At 41.7% G+C, this 24603-nt stretch overlaps 3 protein-coding genes across 5 annotated transcripts in view; 1 reads left to right on the plus strand and 2 right to left on the minus strand.

Annotated features, from left to right (window-relative positions):
- Positions 1 to 24603, minus strand: part of LOC126556186 (mitochondrial genome maintenance exonuclease 1-like) — a 306337-nt gene that overhangs the window by 43121 nt on the left and 238613 nt on the right. The window lies entirely within an intron of this gene.
- The window catches only part of LOC126567431 (protein LTV1 homolog), a 255962-nt gene that overhangs the window by 29507 nt on the left and 201852 nt on the right, over positions 1 to 24603 (plus strand). The window lies entirely within an intron of this gene.
- Positions 14824 to 20343, minus strand: LOC126568768 (cationic amino acid transporter 2). 2 transcript variants are annotated; one of them, XM_050225379.1, is made up of 6 exons: positions 20109 to 20343; positions 19762 to 20046; positions 18968 to 19694; positions 18081 to 18271; positions 17731 to 18006; positions 14824 to 14925 (listed from the first exon to the last, which is right to left on the minus strand). In XM_050225379.1, the coding sequence occupies exons 1-6, from the start codon at positions 20338 to 20340 to the stop codon at positions 14831 to 14833; spliced, it is 1806 nt and encodes a 601-aa protein (XP_050081336.1). In that variant the 5' UTR covers positions 20341 to 20343; the 3' UTR covers positions 14824 to 14830. The 2 variants fall into 2 exon arrangements, with proteins under 2 accessions (XP_050081336.1, XP_050081335.1); XM_050225378.1 differs by lacking the exon at positions 14824 to 14925 and adding an exon at positions 15207 to 17439.

Consider the following 24603-nt stretch of genomic DNA (forward strand, 5'->3'; position numbering starts at 1 on the left):
TCATCTAACACCGGTCTTTCTACACGTGCGACGAATGCACGTGACAAATGCGTTCGAGTGTTGGCCACACCACCAGGGAGCCGTGATCGTCGTCATTGCCACATGTACCCTTTTTAACAATTCCCTGTGTGTTGATGATTAGGCTAGATTTCCCGGTCCCAGGCCAAGCCAACAAGACCTCATCAATACAGTCTACAGCAGCGATTGTTGAGGCTGATTTTCTCAGTGTGTAAAAACAGATGAAAAACGCTAAACGTTTGATGATCGATAATTAGTGTACGAAGAAGGGTAAACCATTTTAAAACCATACAGTCCTGTAGCTACACAGGACAAACTGGGGCTGCTTGATGCAAAGAGAGCGATAGAGAGAAGAGCATAAAGTAAAATCCCAAATCGCAAACAACATGAAATAGGAAAATGGGCAGAAAACCCCACACACTGCGGATACTATCCCCGCACGATTAACGAGACTAATCAGAAGTGGTCAGATCAAATCTGAATATATTATATGGAGTACGTTAACAGCGCGGATGTGGAAAGAAAACTATTCAAAAAAGAAAGGTTAAAATAAATTGTTGTGTACTGCTAGTTTACGTTGTATTTGTTCGTTTGTCCGTTATTGCAGCATTCGTGCCTGCGCCAGGGGAAAGTAAAAAAGATACCACAGCGTATAGCAGTGTTGTAGCGAAGGTAATTTTCGTTCCATTTTCGCGCCGCATGCAGTGCTTTTGTGTATAGGCTTCGTGTATTGTTCCTTCGCGTGGGAAAACAATTGAGAAGAATTTTTGACACTATCCCATCTTACGGTTGGATCTATATTAATTAACTACGCGTAACGTTTAGGGGTTGTTTTTCTATTTATAAAAAAGCAAATATATTGGTAGAGTATCAGTAAAGTAATTTTTCTTTTCAAAAAAGTTTTGATTTGTTGGGTCGGGCATGCTAATTTTTCCACCTCGCTGTTTTGGAACATTATGAAGACTCATTCGTGTAAATCACTTAACGGTAGTGCAATGGATAGTGTACGATACAATCAGCAGCATCTGAGTTTGACCATCAGATGGAAAGAAAAGCAAAGCGTGTAAGCAAAGTGTGGTTGGTTAAAGTAGAAACAAAATAAAAGAAAACAAGAAACAAATATTAAAGTGAGAAAAAAAACCGGATGTGGAAAACGCTAATTATAACGAAGTCAATATATATTACTGTTAAATGTTAAAAGAGAAACACGAAAATCAATACAAACATCATCAAGCACAAAACAGGGTGCACTTGTGGGAATAAAAAAGGTATAACGATGAAAGAAGGGCAGTCAAATAATTATAAAAAACCAGCGAACTGTACGTATTTAATTTTAACATGAAAGCATGCCACTCATAACAACTGGTGTAAGAAGTAAACCTGTTAAAATAAGGCTCAATATGTTCTTAGTTTAATTTATTTTTTTAATTACAAATTTTGGTTTTCTTTTCTTCAAAGAGAACACTTTTCGACAGGCTATTTCATAGCAATTGTATTGTTAAAAGATGACGAAAAATATACGCATTTTTTTCTCATGAATGGGCACTCACATGTAGGAAAAAAGAAGTACAAATTATCGTTAAAATAAGTGTTATTGTGCGTTTGCATCACTATGCTTCTATCGACAGCCAACAGCAAAGTATCGACAAGATTGAGTTATGCTTTACTTTGCTATATTTAGGATTGTTCTTTATCTTAAATTGCTTTCGACGTCTTATATGTTTAATTATACAAGATCCATGCCCAGAATAATGTATTTATGTGGTGGGAAAAAAGCGCGAATCTAAATGAAAAACTACAACCAAACAAATGCAATATGAAGCGGACAGCACTCTCTCTGGAACAGGAAAGACAGTACCCAAACAAACACGAATCGAAGCGAAGCTAACAATTAAGCAAATGTGACTACCAAACTACCGAAGTATCTATTATGAAATATTGTGAAATTTTAAATTCTGTTGTTTCTTTTCAAGTCTATCATAGCGAATAAATAAGCAAAACAAAAAAAAAAAAAACAAAAGAAAGAAAGAGCAAAACAAAAGTATCGTTAGGATGCGGTGAGGCGGAGCAGTAAAGAGAGTCAAACACGTAATGGAAGCTGTAATGTGTAAGGTTGACAAACACGATTCACACAAATGTGTTATATCACTCTCTTTCGGTCTTTACCATATTATATTCGTACACACGCGTTTTGAAGGTTTTTACGTTTTATTACGCAGCATCTCCACACGTGAGACACCACGTCAGAACAGGAATCAAGAGGCCGTTCCCCACCACGTGCACACTTATATAGGCTATGTGAGTTCCCCGCTTGGGAACTCCCTAACTAGTGAGAGTTTTCTAACTTAACGAATCTACTTACAGTGACTACCTAACTTAACGCTACAACACGCCTAATCTTTTTTTTTTTTTTTTTTTTTTTTTTTTTTTTTTTTTTTATACATGCCATTCCTTGATCCTATTCTTATGAACTACATCGGGTTTTCCGTTATCCTCTATGATTACGTTTTCACCTTTATCTTCTAATACTGAATAAGGACCGCTGTATGGTGTTTCCAATTTCTTTATATTTTCCCCTCGGATTACTACCTGAGTGCCTGGTTGAAATATTTTCTGTTTTGTTCTTTCGTCATAATATTCTTTGCTTTTAACCTTATTTTGTATTAGACGCTTTCTTACTTCCTCATGCGCTATTTTCAATTTTAGCCCTAACACGGTTGCGTAATTGTCTAGATCGTATTGTGTTCTATTGACTTTTTCGTTTATTACGTTAGATGGTATGTTCGCTTGCCTTCCATACATAAGATAAAATGGAGTATAACCTGTAGCAGTGTGTACGGTGTTATTATAGGCAAACTCGTAGAAGTTTACCCATTCGTGCCAATCTAACGCTTTCTTATCACTGTATATTCTTAGAAAATTTCCTAGTTGTTTATGCGTGTTTTCAAGGGCTCCTACTGTTTCGTGATGATAGGCTGTGGATTGGAGTTTTTCTATTTTCAATAGTTTACATATCTCGGTAAATAGCGTTGAAAGGAATTCTGTGCCTCTGTCTGTACAAATACTTTCTGGCACTCCGTATTTAAGGATAACTTTCTCTACTAAAGCTTTTGCGACTGTTTCAGTTCTTTTATTTTTTATTGGCGTGGCTGTTACAAACTTGGTTAAGTCGCATTGTGTTGTTAAAATATATTCAAAACCATGTGAATTTACTAATGGACCTACGAGATCAATAAATATCTTTTCCATGCTTGTTTTTGCAGTATCTGTTATTTTAAGAGGTATTTTTTGTGGCTTATTTGGTTTGTTTAATTGGCATTGTTTGCATTTGGCTATCATATCTTTTACATCCTTATTAATTCCTGGCCATGTATATCTTTGTTTAATTGTATTAACAGTCCGATGAAAACCTGCGTGTCCTGCAGTCGGTAAAGTGTGATAATCATTCATTATAATCAGTTTCTTTGTTTTTTCATGATTTCCCAATACTTTCACATTTTCGTTGAGTACAATTATCTCTGGCATTCCCTTCTCATTGAGGGTTTTTAGTTGTTCCATAAATTTGTTCGTAGCTTCATCTCGTTTCTTTATCACCAAATACGTTTTATTCTTCAATGATTTAATAATAGCTTTTATTCTAACTATTATTCCTCGTAAGTAAACAATAGTATTGAATTTTGGCAAAATAATTTTTTCTTTTAGAATAACAAGATCTTTTACGTTAGGGCAAAACTGCAGCTCAATATAGTTTACTTTAGATACTGCTGAATCATTATCGTTTTGGCAAGTATCGTTGCTATCAGTTTTGGATCTTGTGGAAATTAACACTTCTTCCTGTGCATTAATTGCTTTCAGATCAGATAGTGGTAATCTAGATAAAGTGTCTGCTATTAGGTTTTCAGTTCCTTTTTTATAACAAACAGTAAAGTTGTACTCTTCTAGTGCAAGTCGAAATTTGGTTAAACGGCTTGAAGGATTGTTCATTGTGAAGAGATAGACTAACGGTCTATGATCTGTAAAAATATTGAAATGCCTTCCATAAAGGTATGGGCGGTAATGCTTAACGGACCACACTATGGCTAGCAACTCTTTTTCAATAGTTGCATAATTTAGTTCGGCTTTGTTAAGGGCTCTACTAGCAAAAGAAATTGGCTTTCCATTTTGGTTACTCAAAACTGCACCTATAGCACTATTAGAGGCATCTGTGTGTAAAACAAAAGTATTATTTTTACTGAAATCGGGAAAATCTAAAACTGGAGGGTTAACAAAGTGTTCTTTGAGTTTATCAAATGCGGCCTGGCAAGTGGTTGTCCATTCAAAAGGAATTCCTTTTCGTGTAAGGCGGTTTAAAGGCATGCATATTGCGGCAAAGTCTTTTATATGCTTTCTATAATAATTAGCAAAAGCTACAAAACGTTTCACTTCATCGGAAGATGTTGGGGGTTGCCATTCGTTGATGCATCTTAATTTTTGTGGATCTGGTTTTATCCCTTCTGCCGAAATATAATGTCCCAAGTATATTAACTCTTTTTTTAAAAAATGACATTTTTCTGGGTTTAATTTGAGGTTCACTTGTCGCAATCTCTCAAATACATCTAATAAATTTTTGTTATGTTCCTGCATGTTTTTACCAAATACGACGATGTCATCTAAGTAGATGAGGCATTGCTCTGCGTTTAAACCTGACATAGCCACTGTCATCATTCTTGAGAATGTAGATGGACTTATTTTTAATCCCATTGGTAACCTTGTCATCTGGTATTGACCAGTTGGGGTCGTAAAGGCGGTAATTGGTCGATCTTGTTTCCTTAACTTGCACTGATAGTACCCTTGTGACAAATCTAGATGCGAAAAATATTTCGATCCAGACAAGGTATCTATGACTTCATCAATATTCGGTAGAGGGAACTTATCATCCTGCAATACTGTGTTTACTTTGCGATAATCAATTACAAGTCTCCATTTCTTTTGATCAGTACTAGTCTTTTTGGGAACCAATAATATTGGACTGTTCCATTCCGACTGTGTTGCTTCAATGGTTTTGTTTTTTAACATTTTACGAATTTGAGCATCAACCTCTTCTTTTTGTGCATATGGTAGCCTGTAGGGTTTTGCATATATAGGCATTGTATTATTTCTTATTTTCAAAGAAGCTTCGTAAACTGTAGTGGTGCTCAATTTATCATTCTGCAAACAGAAGATGTCATTATATTTGAGACAAATCTTAGCAATTGCACTTTTATCGTCTTCGTGTAAATGTGATAAATCCAGTTCTTTTAACAATTGGTTTGCATGACCGGTATCGTGTTGAGGAGTTTTTATTTCTAAGATGTTAAAATCTGAGGCAGGTTTAATCGTTGGTTGCAGTTGGGCTATAGTTACAGATTTATTTTGGAAGTTTGCAATGCGTATTGGTAATTTACCATTTTGAGGATTGGCAATTGTATTCGCTATGAATACATTCGGTTGGATTGTTTCATTAAGTACTACACAAGAATCAGTTTGTGAAGTATCAATGTAAGTAACAAATTCCGTCCTAGCTGGGATTACTAAACATGTTGGCCTATGGTTGACATTACAGGTCAAACTCATATTTTCAAAATTTAGATTCGCTTTATGTTTTTTCAAAAAGTTGACTCCTAATAGTCCTACTATGTGGGATGGAAGTGTATTTATGACATGGAACATGATAGGAAAGTTGTGAGAATCAGCAAAAATGTTCGTTTTAATACAACCTAAAGATTTGGTAGGGCCGTTGATTCCGTAAATATTTAATACAATGGTTTTATCTATGATGGTTTGCTTGGGGACATAGTTTGCGTTTAATACACAACAAGTAGCTCCTGTATCAATGACAAGATCGCGGTAAACTCCGAAAATATTAAATTTTGCTTTAACGCCCGTATCGAATTGTAATTTAACGAAATAAATTAGCTATTTCATTTTGCTCTTCAGTTGAGTTTTGAACCATATCGTTACAGTTCTCATAAAGGTCAGCATTTCCCAAATGCACTCTGTTGCTGTGATTGTTTCGCCCAGTGGATGTTGGGGTTGGCGTTCGCTGTTGAATTTGATGATGATTCCTGCTCCCATATCCACGTTGATTATTATTTGCAAAATTTCGTGGTTGGTTTTCATAACCTTGATGAGCAGAATATCGTTGAAATGTTCTACCTCTATATGATGGGTTGTATGATTGCCTTGGGTAGCGCGAATTTTGGAAGCGTTTCGTATAACGTCTTGGTTGATGAGGGGTTTGATACCAAAAGGCTGTTGATTTCTCTGTAATTGGTTCACATTCCAAAGCATCTGATATTGCTTTGCTTAGCGTAAGCGGATTGCGAGCTTGTAAGAAAAATCTTGTACTGGATTCGTTTAACCCTTGTATAAACGCACGCACTACAATCGGGTTCACAATGCTGTGTGCGGCAAATTCAGTAGCAAAAGTTCCTACAGACACATGGGCTGCAGCTAATTTGGCAGCCATTATTTCTAACTCTTTGCCAAATTCAGAAATGGTTTTTGAGCCTTGATTTAATGCGGTCAACTCTTTTTCTACAGCTAGCGGCGTTAAGTGCACGCTAAATCGTGTACGAAGAAGTGAGAAAGCTTCTTTTATAGTACATGCTGTGTCTATGACTCCATGAGCAATTCCAATCAATGTGGTTTTCATAAACTTAATGATATCCACTTCTGGTACTCCTTCAGCATAGTCTAACAGAAGTTCAACACTTTCAATGTATGCATTTAATAGGGTATTTGAACCATCGAAAGGCTTTACCAGTTTTAGTGCTAGATTTATATCCAACTTAGTTGTCATTGTATGTGGTTTTCTGTTGGTTGCGTTTGTAGTTGTTTTAATTGCAGGGATACTAGCAGCTTGGTTCGTGCTGGTATTATTTACAGGGGTACTAATAGTTTTGTTTCTAGTGGATCTATTTGCAGGTGTACTAGCAGTTTTAGTCGCTTTTTTCATTTAGTAAAAGTAGGTTAACTAGTAGAGCGTGTAACAGTATGAGCCGATAATATGTATGGAGGAACAAGAAAATGTAATAGCTATTGAAATACCATTTGAAATGAATATAATTGCTAAAGATCACTGTACTCAAATTTTTTTTTTTTTTTTTTATATGTGTATATTATTATTATTTTTTTTCAACGAATATTGGGAATATGTGAAAAATCATAGAATTAAAGAAGACCCATCACGGTCGAGTGATTATATTATTTGCTTTCGAAAAGACCACGAGGTTTCATCCGACTATCAAACACAATTAGTGTAGAGTTATACGTGTAGAAAAAAAGAAATCACTTTCACAAAACGATTTGGTTTCACGTGGCACGATTTATAAATAAATAAATAGCAATAAATAAGGAAATAATTTAAATAATTTAAAAACGAAATAAATAACACAATTAAAAAAATCCTATCTAGCTTAAATTTTACAAACTTTTGGTTTTGTGTGGCACTTGTATGGTGGTTTCACGTACCTTTGTTCCGTAGAGGTTATGCGTCTGCACCTGGATCGGCGTGGTTTGATCAGCGCGATGGCGGCACTCGAAGGGCTGGTGTAGCTGATATCCTATGCTGTGGCCTTTGTTCCGTAGAGGTTATGCGTCTGCACCTGGATCGGCGTGGTTTGAGCAGCGCGATGGCGGCACTCGATGGGCTGGTGTAGCTGATATCTGGTTTAACGCGGTGGCGCGGCACGGTGTTCTATGGTACGCGTTCTGTCGCTCGGCGTGATGATCTTCTCGGATGCTGGTGTTGCTGCTCGACGTGGTCAGCGCGATGGCGGAGTTCGACGCTCTGACGTCACGTGTTCGTTCTGGTTTGGTCTTCGTTATGCTGATTTGGTTTGATTTGGCTGATCAGCGTAATGATGGTTAACGATTTTGGTGTTTGACGATTTTAACGATCAGCATAATTATGGTTGTCTCTTTGTGTTGTTCACTGGTCTGCGGGTGGTGTTGGGTTCGATGCTTTTGCGTAGCTCTTTTCGGTCGGTGTAATGGTATGCGTTCAGGTTTTTTGTTATCTGCACTTCACTGTACGTACTTTACGATTCACAGATGTCGTACGGTAAACTTTAGCAGGGCTCCTGGCAGGATCGCCATGTTATATCACTCTCTTTCGGTCTTTACCATATTATATTCGTACACACGCGTTTTGAAGGTTTTTACGTTTTATTACGCAGCATCTCCACACGTGAGACACCACGTCAGAACAGGAATCAAGAGGCCGTTCCCCACCACGTGCACACTTATATAGGCTATGTGAGTTCCCCGCTTGGGAACTCCCTAACTAGTGAGAGTTTTCTAACTTAACGAATCTACTTACAGTGACTACCTAACTTAACGCTACAACAAATGTTTGAAATGCTGCAAGCTGTGACCGTGCAAAATGAACCAACGTACGCAAATCGATACCGAAAACCAATGAACAGTACATTTAACGAAAAGTAAGAAGAGAAGAGTAGAATGAAGTGAAATAATAACAACAAAAAAGAGAAAATAAAATACACAAAACAAAACATAAAAAAAAAGAAGGAGGAGGAAAACGTAATGTTAAGTATAAGTAAATACCATAGGTATCGATTTAAGGCATTTAATGCGCAAAACAGACAAAAAGCAAAACCCGAAAACTATAAGGAAGAAAATAGATGATCAATCGAGCAGACACGACCGGCCCGCTAATTACAAACCCGCAAACTACGTTCGACAGTTTTTACACGCGCCTTTAAAACACTTTAGCACTGAACGAAGAGAGAGAGAGAGAGAGAGAGAGAGAGAGAGAGAGAGAGAGAGAAAGAAAAAAAAAAGCCGAAATTCACACGTATAGGAACAACCTTCTAATAATTGCAATAGTTTGTTTCCCGATACAATTCCCACAATAAGCTGCAGCGAGAAGAGAAATAAACGAACGAACGAACGTTAAAACCACAGTCAAATCTAATGCGCCTCCACCAGAATACAGCAGCAAAAATTAGAATCGTTTTTTCTCGAATTTATACGACACTACCTTATCGCATAGTGCGATTTTTAAGCGATCACAATAAAACGTATGGCAACTCGATGGTCCGGCAAAGCCGCACCAGCAAACACGTTCGATGTACGTGAAATTGTAAAAAAAAAAAACAATTGTAATGGAAAACCCATAATTATAGTCACAAACGAAAAAAAAAGAAGAAAACTCTAAGCACAAGGCCACCACCTGACACAAGCACTCATGTACAAGTTTTCGATGGAGCTCAGTGTGTGTGTGTTTGTGTGCGAGCGTGTAAGTGTGTCTAAGACAGCAAGTTCAATAACGCTAAGGATGTGTTCTCTACAAGGATTTTGTTTTTCGTTTGGGAAAGCTCCTATCATATATGGTCCAAACAAGCAAGTTCTGGCCATTACATGGAAATCCAAATGATAGGGTTCGGCGAGCCAGCGTTATGAAAACGTCAACCATTGATATATACATTAGCGAATCAGCAAACCTAGTTATAGAAGCGCATGCAATTGATATGGAAAAATGTTGAGCGCCTGTCAAATTAAATTTGACAGGCGGTTTAATTTGACATGTGTCTCTGTCAACCGTTGAGGATTTCATATTCGCTTGCGCTATTCTCTAAAGCTGGCTCGCCGCATCCTATCGTTTGCATTTCCCTGTACAATAACGTGTAATGTATTCTAATACGAGTCGAAAAAAAATCCTCTAAAATTGTTTTATTTACAAGATGGAACAGTATTCGGTTCCGAACGACTTCAAAATGTGATCAACCTGATAATTGGCTATAAGCAGAACGAATGTAAATCTATAGTTTTTTCGATTGTTTCAAACTAAAAGTTAAAACAAACACGAAGCAAACGCATCGTACAATTCTAACTTCACCGACACCGTTCCCTGTTTAACAGATTCCGTTCGATATACGCCGGATTGTAGAACCAGCCAGGGCAAAAACGATGCGTGCATCCCTTACATACATATTGAAAAAATATTATTATCCGTTTCCTTTTTTTTTATTTGTTTGTTATCCCGTTGTTTAACAGCGAGATACAAAGAGAGAAAGAGAAAAAGAGTTTCCCAGAAACTCTGCATCCTACGTAGTAGCTTTAATTAATGAGAGAATGAATATATTATTATTATAACAACAAAAAAAAAGTGCATGGTCATAGACACAGTGAGAACAGTGAAACAGCGAAACACAAAACGTGATCAATCCCTCTGTGCAAAAGTGGCACAAAACACTATAAAGACGATTCTAGAGATAGTGAGTGTAAGCACACTCATACATGCAAGCACCCGGAAGCCGCTGACAGCTTCGGAGATCAAATCTCCACCCGAAATACACCCGCGGGTATCAGATGTTACCGTTAAAGTGTCTCACATCGCTGTTACTGGCACTCTTGGTGGACATATGGGTGGGGAATAACAAAAAAAAAAAAACCATTAAAAGGAAAATGCTGTTAGTTTACACGATACGTAAAACCTAGAACGACCAACAACAAAAACAAACCTGCAAGCAAAACCATCATGCAAAACGATCGGGCCTTCGTCCTCACTTAAAGAAGAAGTAAAGTAGTAGTAAACCTCACCACAAGCTAAGCGAAAACGGAAGTTCAAGTGTGCAAGTAATAGCAAAAAGAAAAGAATAAAGCGTACAAGTTAAGCTATGAAGCCGAATGAAGCAGAGGAAAACGTATAACCAACAAATAAAGAAATGCAAAGTAAACGTGAACAATTACATGTAGCAAGAGCAATTGTCTCACAATCTGTAGCAATGGAATGTAACCAAAAACAATATAAGCTGGCTGGAGATCGCGAAAGGAACGTGAAGGATGTGCACCCTTTTTCCGAAAGAAATTAAACGTACCGAGCAGGAGTAAACCAATTTTCACTACACACCTCTGTCTCCATTTTTTCATTCCATTTTCATTTTTGTTTATTTTTTCGATTGATTTTGTTTTTCTTCCAAACGGTGGGTAACATGATTAATTTAAATTTAAATTTAATATATTTTATTACTTATTTCCTATTCATAACATCCCCGGTTGTTAGGAACACAGGATACACTCTCAATCATATAGAAAAGGGCAATAGAAGTTTAATGTATGCAAATAAAAAAAAACAAAAAACGAGCGGTCGTTATATATACTCAAACGAAATAATAGTGCTACGAACAGACACATCAAAACAGAAAAGGGCCATGGAGCATAAAAGAAACAAAAAGAAAAGAAAAAAAAGTATAATAAAACAAAACTCTCACCACAGAAAAGAAGATATGGAACAGAATTAATTAATATAACTAGATGTGCAGAAAAATGGAACGAAGAAGAAAGTTATAATAAATATAGTCATTCCCCTTCCCCGGTATGGGATGATTGGGTGAACGAGAACAACAAATAAACAAAACAAAAAAAGCAAAACAATTAAGGGACAACACAAACAAACAAAGCTAAACCATACAAAACAAATTAAAATACAAACAAAGGCAAAAGAAAGTATATTTTTAGATGATGAAGAAAATGATGGGATTTTCTTGGGTTTTTCGTATTTTGCTGAGACACGTCGTACGTTATAATTATTATTCAAAGCCATTCGTTGATAGATCAGCAAACGCAAGTAATACAAAAAAAAACGATTGCATCAGTGGCGTCCATCAAGAAAGGTCGGGTTGCAAGCAAAATAGAACTAAACTCTTTATCGAACATCATCAGATGGTTTAATGAAATTGAGCAACCAATTCATTTGGTAGCGACTTCATTTTCAAAATTGTAAACGAAAAATGCTTTATAAAATATGATTCCTTTCCTTACCTTACTTTTATCAATCTAAAGTAGAATAACATCATAGGTAAATCGTGATTCAGATTAGATTCTCTATAGTTAAGTTAAAAAAGTTAAGTTTGTGTATAATTTATTTAAAAAAAAAACACACCTTGCCAAGGATGCACTTCTACGTATTTCTCTTCATGAAAAGATCACCGAAGAGATTCGAAGCCAAGTTGAAGTTAAAATCAATTAAAAGAATATTTTTCTAGCAATCAACAGCTAAAAGCAAATGAACTACCAGAGTAAGTGCAAGGAACATCATGATGGAACCGGTGAAAGACAGCAACTCCTGTAAAAGTGAAGTGAAAGTGTAAAAGAAACAGCAAAAACATTGGGAAACGGTACTGCATAATAACAATAAATAATAACAGAAGAACCGAATATGCAACAACTGGTAAGGAATGGGGAAAATCGAACACACACACATACACACCCCAAAGGATAACAACAACAAGTACGGAGCAGTTAGAAATGAGGGTTAGAAATAGTGCTAGACCTAGAACGGAATACGGCAAGCCAGTCACGAACAAAACCAGTGATGAGTGCCCAGATAGCAAGGCAGGACGAGAAATCTTACCAGAACGAAACTGCACTAGAGTTGTAATGGGATTAAGGAATAAAAGAGTCGACAGCTTAAAGGTGTTTTGATTATTTGATTCAGGTGTTACAATGTTAGTAGGAAATATACTAATAAATGTGATTACAAACCAATAAAAAGGAACAAAAAAATAAAAACCAACAAACGAAAAACCAACCAATTTAAAGTGTGCGTTACGGTGTCGCGTTTGTGCTTCTTGTTGGAACCTGTGGTATCATCGGTTGTCCACAAATAGATTCGGAAGTTGCATTCATCACGCGTAGGTCTGCGTCTGGGCGGCCCGGTGGTAAGTCGACAACGGTGTCTGTCTTCACTAGGCAGGACCGATCCGAAATCCCCTGCTCCTGCTGTCAGCTTGTCACGATGGTTTGTCCAGGATGGGATTTGATATCGATCCGTTCATGCTGGCAAATGACACCTCTACTAGCTACAAAACAACTGTGTCAAATCACTGTGAGAAAGGAAGTTCTACGTAGAAAGGCTCTGAAAGGACCTGAAAGGATTTAAGGTCGTGCGTGAAAGTAACATTCATGACGTTTCGAAGGTTTATGACGGTCTCTCGGAACACTGATCAGGAATTGATCCGAGGAATTGAGGTTTTGCAGAAGGTTGTTAATCCCAGTGTACTAAAAATCTGTGGCACACTAGCTCCTACGGCAAGTATTTTGTTATTTGTCGTTTTTTCATCTTATTGACCGCCCGTAGGGTTCAACAAAGCCTTCGTAATTTAACTAGACTAGCCTAAGTTGGGAAAATGGAAGCAGCTTGGATGGCGTTTAGTGAGAGGGCGCGGAAAGAGGCCATAGAGAAATGGAAATCGAAAAAATGATACAGCCTGTACATGGACTTCGCCATGTCTATGAAAATCTGCCAGGTAAGCATGAGAGCGAAGAGAACTTATATTGGGACGCGTTAGAGGAGTGTGGGTACATCAGTGACACCCAGAAGCAGTCCTCCAATGAAAATAGCTTGGGCACTCCTGCATCGAATCTAGACCAAGCGTATGACACTGGACATGGTAAAGAGGCAGAGAAGCACGATTAAAACCTAAGAAGCGTTGTAAAACAATCCTCGTGAAGCATTTTTGCACCAGCTCAAGTATAGCGGCCCAAACCATAGCAGCAGGATTCTAAACTATACACGCAAATTCGTCAGGAGTGCGGATTAATCAGCAAAAAAAGCACTTTAAGGCATGATGGAACGAGGATGTCAAATGTAAGTCTACGGATCAGGCCCAAAAAGGCTTTGAAAGACCTGGAGACAATTGCCTCGGAGTGGCACAAATGACCCAAGCATTGGGTTAGTTTTGTCGACTTCCTGTACGCAGCTTTGTGATCGCTTAGCTCCCCGAATTTAAATCCCCGATATGTTTTGGTTAGATCTTATTTGAGGCGAAGCGGAACACATAAGAGCTCAAAGCATTGCCACATTTCAAGATCAGGACACAGGTTTACAGAATGATCTTAGTACATATAGCTCTAAAACTTGTTTTTTTTTGTATCAGGCCAGGCCAGTATTAACAGCTTTACTACCCTTAAAAAGTCATCCAGAATTCTACTTTTTCAGCACCACACCGTGTGGACCACAGTGGAAGAAGCGAGTATTATACTTACCTTGGAATTGGTGACTTTATGAACACGTTGTACTTGCGCAAGGATCAGTAAACTTCCGTAGCAATTATTTCTCGATCAAAGATGATCACATGGTTTCGTTTATTTTCGTTCGTTCGTACGTTCGCTCGGTTCCGGTGACTTCGCTATACTGGTTCGAAGCGTACCCTGGAGTGAACAGCAATTACGATCTGGGGCTCGTACAGCTCCCATGCTGCTATGGTGCTACGTGCTACGGTGATCCTATCCTACATAGAATTGAGCGCTAACCTAAGCATATGCTTTTATTTATCTAACGCAGTTCGCAACACTATACCTAGATGCTCACGGTGTCAGGCAGACAACAAATAAATTAAAATTAAAAATTTGAAAACAAACAACGTAATTTATCATAAATTCACACTCGTCCAACAGGACTTCACAAGTCCGCCGCAATTAATAGCCCATACATGTCGTGTGAACTATTAGATAAATGTGTTATGGCAAAACGAATATGAAAGCGAATGTGACGCTGCCTCGAACAGGGACGACAGACTGACAATTCAGATGTGGCTGGGTGCTTTGATGTTTTGATTTGTGTTCTGCACTTTGTAACGCTAAAGAAAGTACTTGATGTCCTAATAGCCGATGCATGCTGTAGGCTATTATTATCTGCTGAAATGTGGCCGTTTTCTGGAACCTCAACGGACAGGGATCAGCAGTGGAACTCACCTACTGACCCATTTTATATCACGGTACCTCATGCTGGTGAAGGAATGGTCCTTTTATGCTCGTGCTCGTGTTCCTACTGAACGTACTTCAGTTTGGTCCAACCAAACTGGCTTGCGTACACCTCTCTGTAGCTGTTCTTGTAACCATAAAACGCGTACAGTGACAAACCTACCAATGTCGTAAACAAGTACGGAGTAAAAGAAAATTAATGAAACCATACAAGGAATGTACATTGCATCGAACGTTGGCTAGCAAAAATCAGACCAGTATGAGTAGAGTTATAATGGTTTGCATGCCAGGTTGCTTACTTAGTTGCGGGTGTCAGCTAGAAGGTACGTGTTAGACGGGACACAGGACCAGTCAACGGTAGAAAAGGAAGCAAGTAGCAGGTTAATACAGGGTAAAGTAATGGTGGTGGGACTAGCGTCAAATCTACACACAAACGGCATCCTCATCGCTACGCATCTGGTAGAAACTGTTTTGGTGGTACCGTCTTTCGCAGGCCCTCCTTGAAGTTGCGAAACGATACCCGATGCTCGACCGAGTTGCGTATACTGCTTGGCCGGGTTTCGGGATTGATCGACTTGAGCACATCGTCGAACAGGAGCTTTTGTTTCTTTTTTGCCGTATCGAATCCTCGAGCACGATCCCGAAAGCTTTCGTCGCGTGGCTTCGTCGCAACCGGTGTAGTGGTGTTGGTGGTGGAAGCGATGGAATTGTTAGACGAGGCCATGCTGAGCCCGGAATCGGTGCTCGATGCCGGTTGCTGCTGGTCGGCGATCGTACGCTGAAGGTTTTCCTCGCTGACCGCTATCATAGTGGCCGGTTGCAACGATTTCGGACGACCCATTGCGTCCATTGGTCCACGTTGTAGGATCTTTTCCAACCGAGACTTAAAGGCTGCCCGCGGATTGGAGGGTTCCTTATCCAGTTCGAGCCTATTAGCCTCATCTCGTACCGTTTCCTTGGCAGGTGATGTGGGTTTGAGAGCAGTGGGAGATACTGCCGTTGAGCTGGGCACAGGTTTAAGCTTCTTTAGCTCCACCTCGTAATATTGTCCATCGGAGGGAACTACAGGTGTTGGGAGAAGTGTTGGTGGTTCGGACTCCGTAGGCAAAATCGAAGCACGTTGAGACTTTCCTTTGCCGAGTGTGTTGAATAGCACCGGATCAAACTTGGGCGCCATCGGAATGGGACTTCTAGGAGTGTCAGGAATGACTGACCCCGCACGAATTGTGTTGAAGAGCGTTTCATCAAACTTTGGAGCCGGTGGGATAACAACGCTACTATGCTCGGACCGTGCCCTATCGGGATCCGGTTCATCTGTTTCACTTTCCTGTGGGGAGTTTGAATGGCTGAGCTTGTTCAGTAGCAGCACAAAGCTGGGTTCACTCGTTGAGCGAACAATACCGGGTCCACTCGGTGGAGACATTGCAGACAGCTGTCGGTTCGATACTGGCGAAGTCTCTTGCTCTCCGCTCATATGGTCCTCGCCAGGTGGATGAAGTCGCTTGAGCGGTATCTTTACCGGATTGACTAGCAGAGTACTAAGGCGGCTCATGAACCGTTCCTTTTCTGCCGCTCGGAAGTTGATATGGTCCTGCTCTTCTTCGGTGAGCAGTTTTGGTGCGGGCTCTCCGTCCTCTTCCATCCCTGCAATGTACATTACTCGAGGCTTATGCTTAGGCTTATCGCTTCCAGAACCTGCAGGAGATTCTTCACTAGCTATCGTTATCGTAGGAGTTTGTGTCCTCATATCTGTCTCCTTATTGATAGCACGATCCTCTTTCTCTTCCTGTACTTGCAGTTGCTCACTGTCGGAGGTAGATTTTGGTTGTTCGTGTGTCGATTCTTCCGTCTCGTTTTCGTGTGATCTCTGCTCCACCTCCACGATACTGTCATCCGCTCGATGGATATCGGCGATAACAGACTGCTCCCGAAAGACGGGACTTGCTAGCGACTCATCATCGTCACACTTTGTCCTGCCAATGTATTCGGCCGAGCTGAGCGTTTCCTCACCGGACGGTAGCGTATCTTCATCGTCCAGAATGTGATCTAAAAATGCGATCGCTTTAGACGTTTCCTTCTCATCCGTCAGTGAGCCAGGCTCTGTCTGTTCGCCACCTCTCGGTGGTGTGATTTTACGCGCGTCGCGCTCGGCAGTGTCTTCTTCCTGCGTTACAAAATAAACCTTCCCATTTGGTTCTACCTTTTCCGTAAACCCTCGCACTGTCCCTTCGGATAGTGGTATGATCTCATCGAAGCTACTCTTGGGCGTGGAGGTGTTCGATCTTGATTGTTTCGTTTGCCGTTGCTCCTCTTCCGGGTCGGAACCGGCCCCAGCTACAACTAATGCCGATACCACAGCAAGCTCCTTGGTGGGAGCGTTTGCTTTAAGCTCGATCAATCGTCCATCCTTATCGGCCGTCTCGACGGATATCGCTGTACTTAGGTTTTGTGAATAGTACCCATTCTGCTGTGGGAAGTTCATGTGCTCACGGGGTACTGTGTGGTTGGAGCGGTTCACTACCGAGCCATTTTCTAGCTCGGCGTCATCATCATCATTTCTCCTGTAGCCCATTTCGGACGACGTTTCTACGGCAGGGAACTGTGGCACACGGACGTCAGGATTTGTAGCAGCTCGCATGTTGCAGCAAACGCACGTAAAGTATATTACAAGTCCTATCGGATGATGGATGTTATTGTGGAAATGGTCCAGGATAGGGGGATGATGAAGCAATCGGGCCACCGGATCGAGTTTAACGGTCAGTACCAATACAACCAGGGGTTGTCAAAAGAGAAGGGAAAGAAATGTTGCATGCAAGCAAGTTAGTGACGCTACAGGATAATGGGATCTATCTACTACTGGGAATTTAGTGTGTTGTGTTATACTGGACGCTACTACTACAGGTTGTTGGTGAGTGTGAGTACCGTGGTTAGAATAGTTGGAAAGAAACATCACACAACTCTTACCTATTCCCATCCATATGCCAAACCGTATCCACGTGTAAACGTCAAGCATAAGCATCAGATAGATGTTGACGAAAATACTGATTCCCGGTAGCAGTGGCACCAACGGCACCCGGAACGGTGCGTCAGCTCGCTCACGCGGCTGTATCGAGATGAGCAGCAACACCAGCAACGTGAGGCCCAGCAACACACCGAACAGTATCCAGGCCCACGATTCCATCTCGTAAATGGCGTCCTTAGCGTAGAAGATTGTCAGCGAAAGTGCTATTGCTAACAGACCTACAGGATAACGTTCGTGTTAGAAGAAAATGTCCGCAGAACGATTCTCCTAGCGGAGGACCCATATTACTTACAATATATTGTCACCAGCACTCCAACCACACTGCTGGACACGTTCGTCGGCAAACGAAGGCAAGACAGATTGAGCAGCTGCTTAAAGAAAGCGGAACCGGTAACGCGTTCCCGTGCCTTCAGCAGGTTCGATGACTCGTACGTGTCACGGGTGCTTGTAGATGGAATAGCTGGATCGGGGTTTTCGGAAAATCTGCGCGTGTAAAGAGAAAACACCAAAGACATCATCGATCAGCACGAATCGAGAGCCGTTAAGTTGCAGTTTGTCTCGATCTACTATAATGATGATGTTCACGAAGCTATCATATTGAACCCTTTCATTACCGGGCCATCATCACACTGATTTTGGGAGGCAAAAATTTTGATGTTGAGCTGTTTTGGAAAATATTTTGTAAGGTAAAAATTTGCACCAAAAAGCAAGTTTTGGAAGCCTTCGATTTGCAATACAGAATGTACCAGCGTACCATGTGTGCAAATAGTTTCCTTCCGGCCTTTTTTTTCTTCAAACCCATACAAAGGCCATGCCAGATTGGGCGACTTTAATGGTAGTGAACGAAGGCATATCTTGCCATAATAAAACACTTTAGCTGTGGAGTAGCTAACCTAACGAGCAAGGAAAGAAGCAGTTGGAAAAACCTGCATCAAAGTCAGGCTTCATTTCACGCGGCGAAGGTTGCCGATATACCACCATGACGGTACAGGGGAACTAGGCTGACAGTTTCGTTTGCCGTACGACGAATGGGTGGCAGAGTTTCACCGCTTACGGTATGGCGCAACAGAAACGTTGATTGGCAGTCTTGTGCATACTGGAGACAGTTTAATGTTTGTTTGGGGTTTCTTTTCTACACGATACAGTTATAATGAACGGTCCCCTTGATGCTATACGTACCTTAGAATGAGTATCGAGATTGCAACCACGGTGTAGGCCATGAGCGTTCCGATCGACAGCATATTGACCAGCGCTCGCAAGTCAAACAAACCACCCATCGTGCCGGTGAGCAACGCTGCACAGAGTGTCCCAAATACCGGCGTCTTAAACCGTGGGCTAACCTCCCCGAGTGCCCGAAAGATCAGCCCATCCTGTGCCATCGCGTAGATGATACGGGGCTGCGGGAACATGGCGCCGAATAGACTTGCCACCAGCCCAATAATACCACCGATTGCAACGATCCACTTTGCAAAGTGCCAACCGATCTCGTTGAAGACAAACGGTAGGGGCGCATTAACGTCCTGTTTGTAGTATGGCCAAACGAGCGTCAGCACCGTCGAGACGCCGAAGTACGCAAGAAAGATGATAGTCAACGAGCATAGGATCGCTCTCGGGATCGCTTTACGTGGGTTGCGCACCTCCTCGCCCGTCGTGGCAATACAATCGAATCCAACGAAACCGAAGAAACAGGTAGCTGCTCCCCGGAGCGTTCCCTCGAAGCCGAACGGGAAAAATCCTCCCTCGCCAGCGTTGTACTGGCTGGAAACATTTTCCGGCTTTATGCGCCAATTTTCCGGATCTGCCTTGATGGCACCGGCCACTATGACGAACAGCACGATAAAGATGTTCAGCACGGTAAAGGCATTGTTGACCATGGTAGACTTTTTGAGCCCGAACGCTAAAGCGACTGTATGGGAAGAAGAGAAGAAATGGAATAGCTGAGGGAACACTTAAGGAAATAGTACTCTACTCACTGCCAAGTAAGATCGCAACGGAGAAGGCGAAAAAGTCAAAGTAGTTGGACATAAAGTCCCACTCGATTGGCGCCACCTCCAGGAAGCGTGTCTTCATCGTATCGTTTGCCAGCGTGTCGATGTATAGGCTTAAGCCGCGCGACACACTGGCCGATCCGATGATGTACTCCAGCATCAGGTTCCAACCGATGATGAATGCCATAAACTCGCCGATACACACGTAGCTGTAGATGTACGCCGATCCTGACTTGGGTACACGCGCTCCGAACTCGGCGTAGCACAGACCTGTGTAAATATGCCCAAATTAGTCTAGAATCTCGCTTTTGGTCTTGTCTTGTTATGCTTACCAGCCAGAAAGGACGCAGCGGCCGCTATCAGAAACGACAGCACAACCGAAGGACCTGCCTGATCCTTGGAGACATGCCCGGCAAGCACGTACACACCGACACCAAGCGTTGCGCCAACACCGAGCGCCGTCAGATCGAAGGTGTTCAGTATCCGGCCCAGCTTCTCCGAACTGCCATCGAAGGAGAGCACTTTCCTGCGGGTCAGTATACGCCAACACGAAGGACTGGCCATGACCGCAAACACTTAGCACGTACTCGTGGTGTTCGCAGTGTGATGGTGGCAGCTCAGCTCAGTTCTGCTGGCAAGAGTAACACCTCACCGATCGAGCACCGCCGATACAACAGTCGTTGCTGCTCCACGGTCACAAACTGCGTCTGCGTCTTATCGCGAGTGACTTTCCCGTGCTGGTACGCCGTTATCATAGGTACCTGCCGAAGAAGAAAAGAAACAAGAAATTCAATTGCCTATCAGGACTACAACCCTTCGGTGGTGTTTGCGAACGTATCTCTTCAATTAGGTTATCTACACTGATTGGCATGCTGTACCACCTGTCCACCGCAGAAGAAATAAAATACTTCCCCATACACTTTTGTACCGCCGTCGCACCGGACGTAGCGTTGGAAAATCGGCACGTGATACGTTTCGGCGCAGAATGCGCACACTATGTGTCACATCCGATCAGCTGTTTAAGCCCGATTGACCACCGGATCGAGAATAGGGGACGGAGTCGTAGCTTAGGAAAGAAAAATGGTGTTCCCTAATCTTTGCGTTCTTTGGCAAACGGTCACTGATAGTGAAACAACATTACCAACACTTTGCTGGGGATCTTCCAATGTGCTGTGTGCGTGCATGTGTCATTCAGCGGTAATGTCCGTGAGGAAATCTGCCCTTTGTTTTTGCCAAGAACGCTTAGGGAGATTGTCTTGAGCTGAGGTTTATTAAACGGATGAAATCATCCATTTTGCATGCCGAGAGATAAGGCGCCTCTTGTCTTGTTTTGACCATATTGTCAATACGCTGTTCAGTAGAAGAATGACCCAACGCAAAAGATGTCACTCTTCCCACCGTAAGCATTGGGGACCGTAGCGTGATTTCGTAGCAAAATGGTGATTAGATTACAGGAGGCAAATATGCCGGACCTGATCAGTTGTAGTCAGGCGACACCCAGATTTGATTGCTGCTGGTGGGCTCATCTGCCACATTCAAGCGGCCAGCATAACCAATAGAAGTCAAGATCGTACATTACGATCGCGTCGTAATGTGGATCAAGCGAAAAAGAGCCGGTACTAAGAGCAAACAATGACATAAAAGAAGTGCAATTTGTTTTTCCCAGCAACGCTCATCCGTGAAGGACGTTCGTTGATGTAGCGAGTAACACTAACGTACAATGTTTTAGCCTATGTTAATGTTTATGGAACAAGTTTTGATTATCTTCTAAGGTCACGCCGGCCATCTAATGGCTTACTCATCTTGCTGATACCACGGTACTTGGATAGTAAAATCCTTATTACGGGAGAACGGTCCGGATGAGATTTGATGCTCGGTTCTGCCATGTGAAGAACGGCGCCGCGCTCGCCTATACTACCGCACTATGGGCACTGTAGAACAAAGTATCGGGATAAAATTACCTTTTAATGAGATTTTTTTATGAAACCGTGTAATTTACATTCATTTTTACAATCAATGGGGATGGCTCGATGGTGTAGGCGACAGCGGCGCTGGTCTTCAAACGGCAGGACCGGGGTTCAAATCCCATCCGGACCGTCCCCCGTAGTGAGGACTGACTAACCAACCACGTGGTATCGCGGCAGTCTAGAAAGCCATTTCGATGGCCGGCATGACCTTAGAAGTCGTTAAGCCAAGAAGAAGTTTACAATCAAATAGGGTAAAAAATTGCATTTTTGCTCTTTTACACGGGGTTAAAATCCCATCCCCCCACATAAAATCCCCACTGCGTGATATCAACTAGCCTAGTTACCCATTCGATGACCGGCGCGACCTTAGAAGGTCGTTTAGCCAAGAAGAAGCATTAGATTTTCAATAACAAATGCATTTAATGCAAAATAACTGTTGTTGTTCTGTAGTCAACACAAATATATAGTGAAGAAGTAAACACACGGGCAAAGTCCAAAAGAAGGACAGAAGGAAATGAAATGAACTGATACACATTCAGGAAGGTAAATAGGATTAAGAGATTTAGGAACCAACCTGACCAAGCTACGAGTTGTTCAATGATTGTTACCGCCGGTTGGGCTCTTAATGGATCTCAAAGCGTGCAAGGCAGACGAAAATTTGTTCAACTCAAACTAGTCATGATTTACAATACACTAACTGCCCGAAAGTAACTATTCAAAGGCAGGCTGAAGTGGCGGTTCATGGCCTTGTAAGACAATTACTACAATTATTCTTCTCTAGTGTGAAAACACTGCCAATCATCAAAATCACAAGACAGGTTTGAGAACTGGAGCCATTCGAAGTTGATGAAAGGAAATCAAGCTTTAACACCCTTTTTTGTCAAGTTGCATCTTTGTCTATTTTCAATTTAAAAAGTAGCTTGTTCGGGAAGATAGTATTTTGGATTTTTCTTTTGTCTGGTCGTATAGTTGAGCAGAAAAATATTATTTTACTGCAGTTTCAAAATTGAATTTTTGAATTTCTTCCCAGCAAGTACCCACTGTGCACCCCAATTTTCGAACTCAGAGTAATATGACTGAAACAAACTCGCATGACCGAAGGAGATAAATTGTATCGTGAGATTTTCGTTTCTAATCACTACTAAGCAAACACATTTTTGCTGAATAATTCAGGTCTTTAATACTTCTTCTAAACTGTAGCAGAACCGCTCTGCACAGCGCAAAGAGCAACGATAAGACAGTAATAATGCTACACCCCTATGCTAATGATAATTCTATAACCGACAATCATGTACGATTGTGTGGAGCGGTTGATAGTGCCCACCACTACCACCACCATTCAAAGAACATCCCATCCCGTCCTTGACACTGTTTGGTGTGTGTTCTAAATTCCTGGTTCTAACAAACAAACTTTTCCACCATTTCACAATCAGTGGGTCATTTCGCCTGCATCGTTTCAACGGTGTGACAGTTCCCGGTCACATACGCTTCTTCGCTAGGGGTGCTGGTTAAGTCACTGACGATGGCTTCTTCAACCGCGTCCGTCAATTATGCGATCATCGCGCGATACGGTTCGCGGGCTTTTGTTTCGCTCGCAATTAATAAGACAAACCGTGCATAATATGGCAGCGAATGGAAAGCGAGAAGGAAGATAGTGTTTATGAAAGAGTGAGTAAGAGAGCAAGCTTCTACAGCATGACAACAAAAACACAAAACGGCCTACTACAACTCTACCGTGCAACAGCATGCGTTTACGGCGCTTACTATGATGCTGCTATTATCACAAACGGAAAGGCTCAATATCAATCGGGCAAGGTTGCCAATTTGCGAAGAAGCACAGTTGCAGTTGCTTTTCTTTAACGAAGTCTTGTTTTGGTGCACTTGTGGTGCATCTGATTTGTGGCTCGTATTCTCTCGAGCACTGTTGGTACGGTTGGAAGGCTGAGTGCGCTAATAAGCGATCGCCAGGCACGTTACCACGTTATTAGACGTGATAACGTGAAACACGATAGTATGCCCCGTGTGTGCAAAAGATGCTTTTCAAGGTGGATAACGCGTTGCGTGAGATACACACGTGAGGGTCAATAGCTGTGTATTGGGCTGGGGTAGAATTTGGAGGGTTTTTTATAGTTTGAAGGAATGATGCACCCTTATCCAGTGCGTAGAAGACATCAACTGCATAGGACTGCTCTTGATCACTTCACGAGAGGAACGTCAGCAGCAGACGTTCTCTTGATTTAACGCATCTGATGGAAACAGATTCATCGCGTAGAGGTTCACTTTCAAATGCACGCAAGCACGAAACTCCCACCACCGGCAACAACATTGCTGTTAATCCGATAACTCACGAACCCAACACAAACAGCCCGCCAGCCGTCCACTGGTCGGGGGAATGCGCGTTGCGCGTTAATTATTACACTTTCCACCTTGTGTGTTTGAAATGGGGGAAAAAAAAGCTATAAAAACAACAGTACCAAACGTCGGCGCCGGGCCCATCGTGGGCGACTAAGTTAGTGGTTCTTTCCTTTCCTTCACTTTCGCGCGCACCGGCTCGCGTCACTGCACGCATAATCGATGTTACCTCGATGGAGCCGCCCCTGCAAAACTGTGTGTCTTGCGTTCAAGACCCCAAATAGATGCATGCGCGGCTAGAGGGATATGTCGATAAGGGTGGTCGCTCGATCGGCATCCACATCGGTGTTTACGGCCAAACTGCACACGACCCCCGGCATGTGCCAGAAGCCAAAGTCAAATGACCGCGTGAAGGATGGTTCGAGGCGGTAAGCGCATGTGATATGTTTATTGATAAAGGGATTAGGCGTGTTATACAATTCGATCTTCTCCAAACTTTCCTTGATAT

This window comes from Anopheles maculipalpis, chromosome 2RL (genome assembly GCF_943734695.1).
Source record: "Anopheles maculipalpis chromosome 2RL, idAnoMacuDA_375_x, whole genome shotgun sequence".
Lineage (NCBI taxonomy): Eukaryota > Metazoa > Arthropoda > Insecta > Diptera > Culicidae > Anopheles > Anopheles maculipalpis.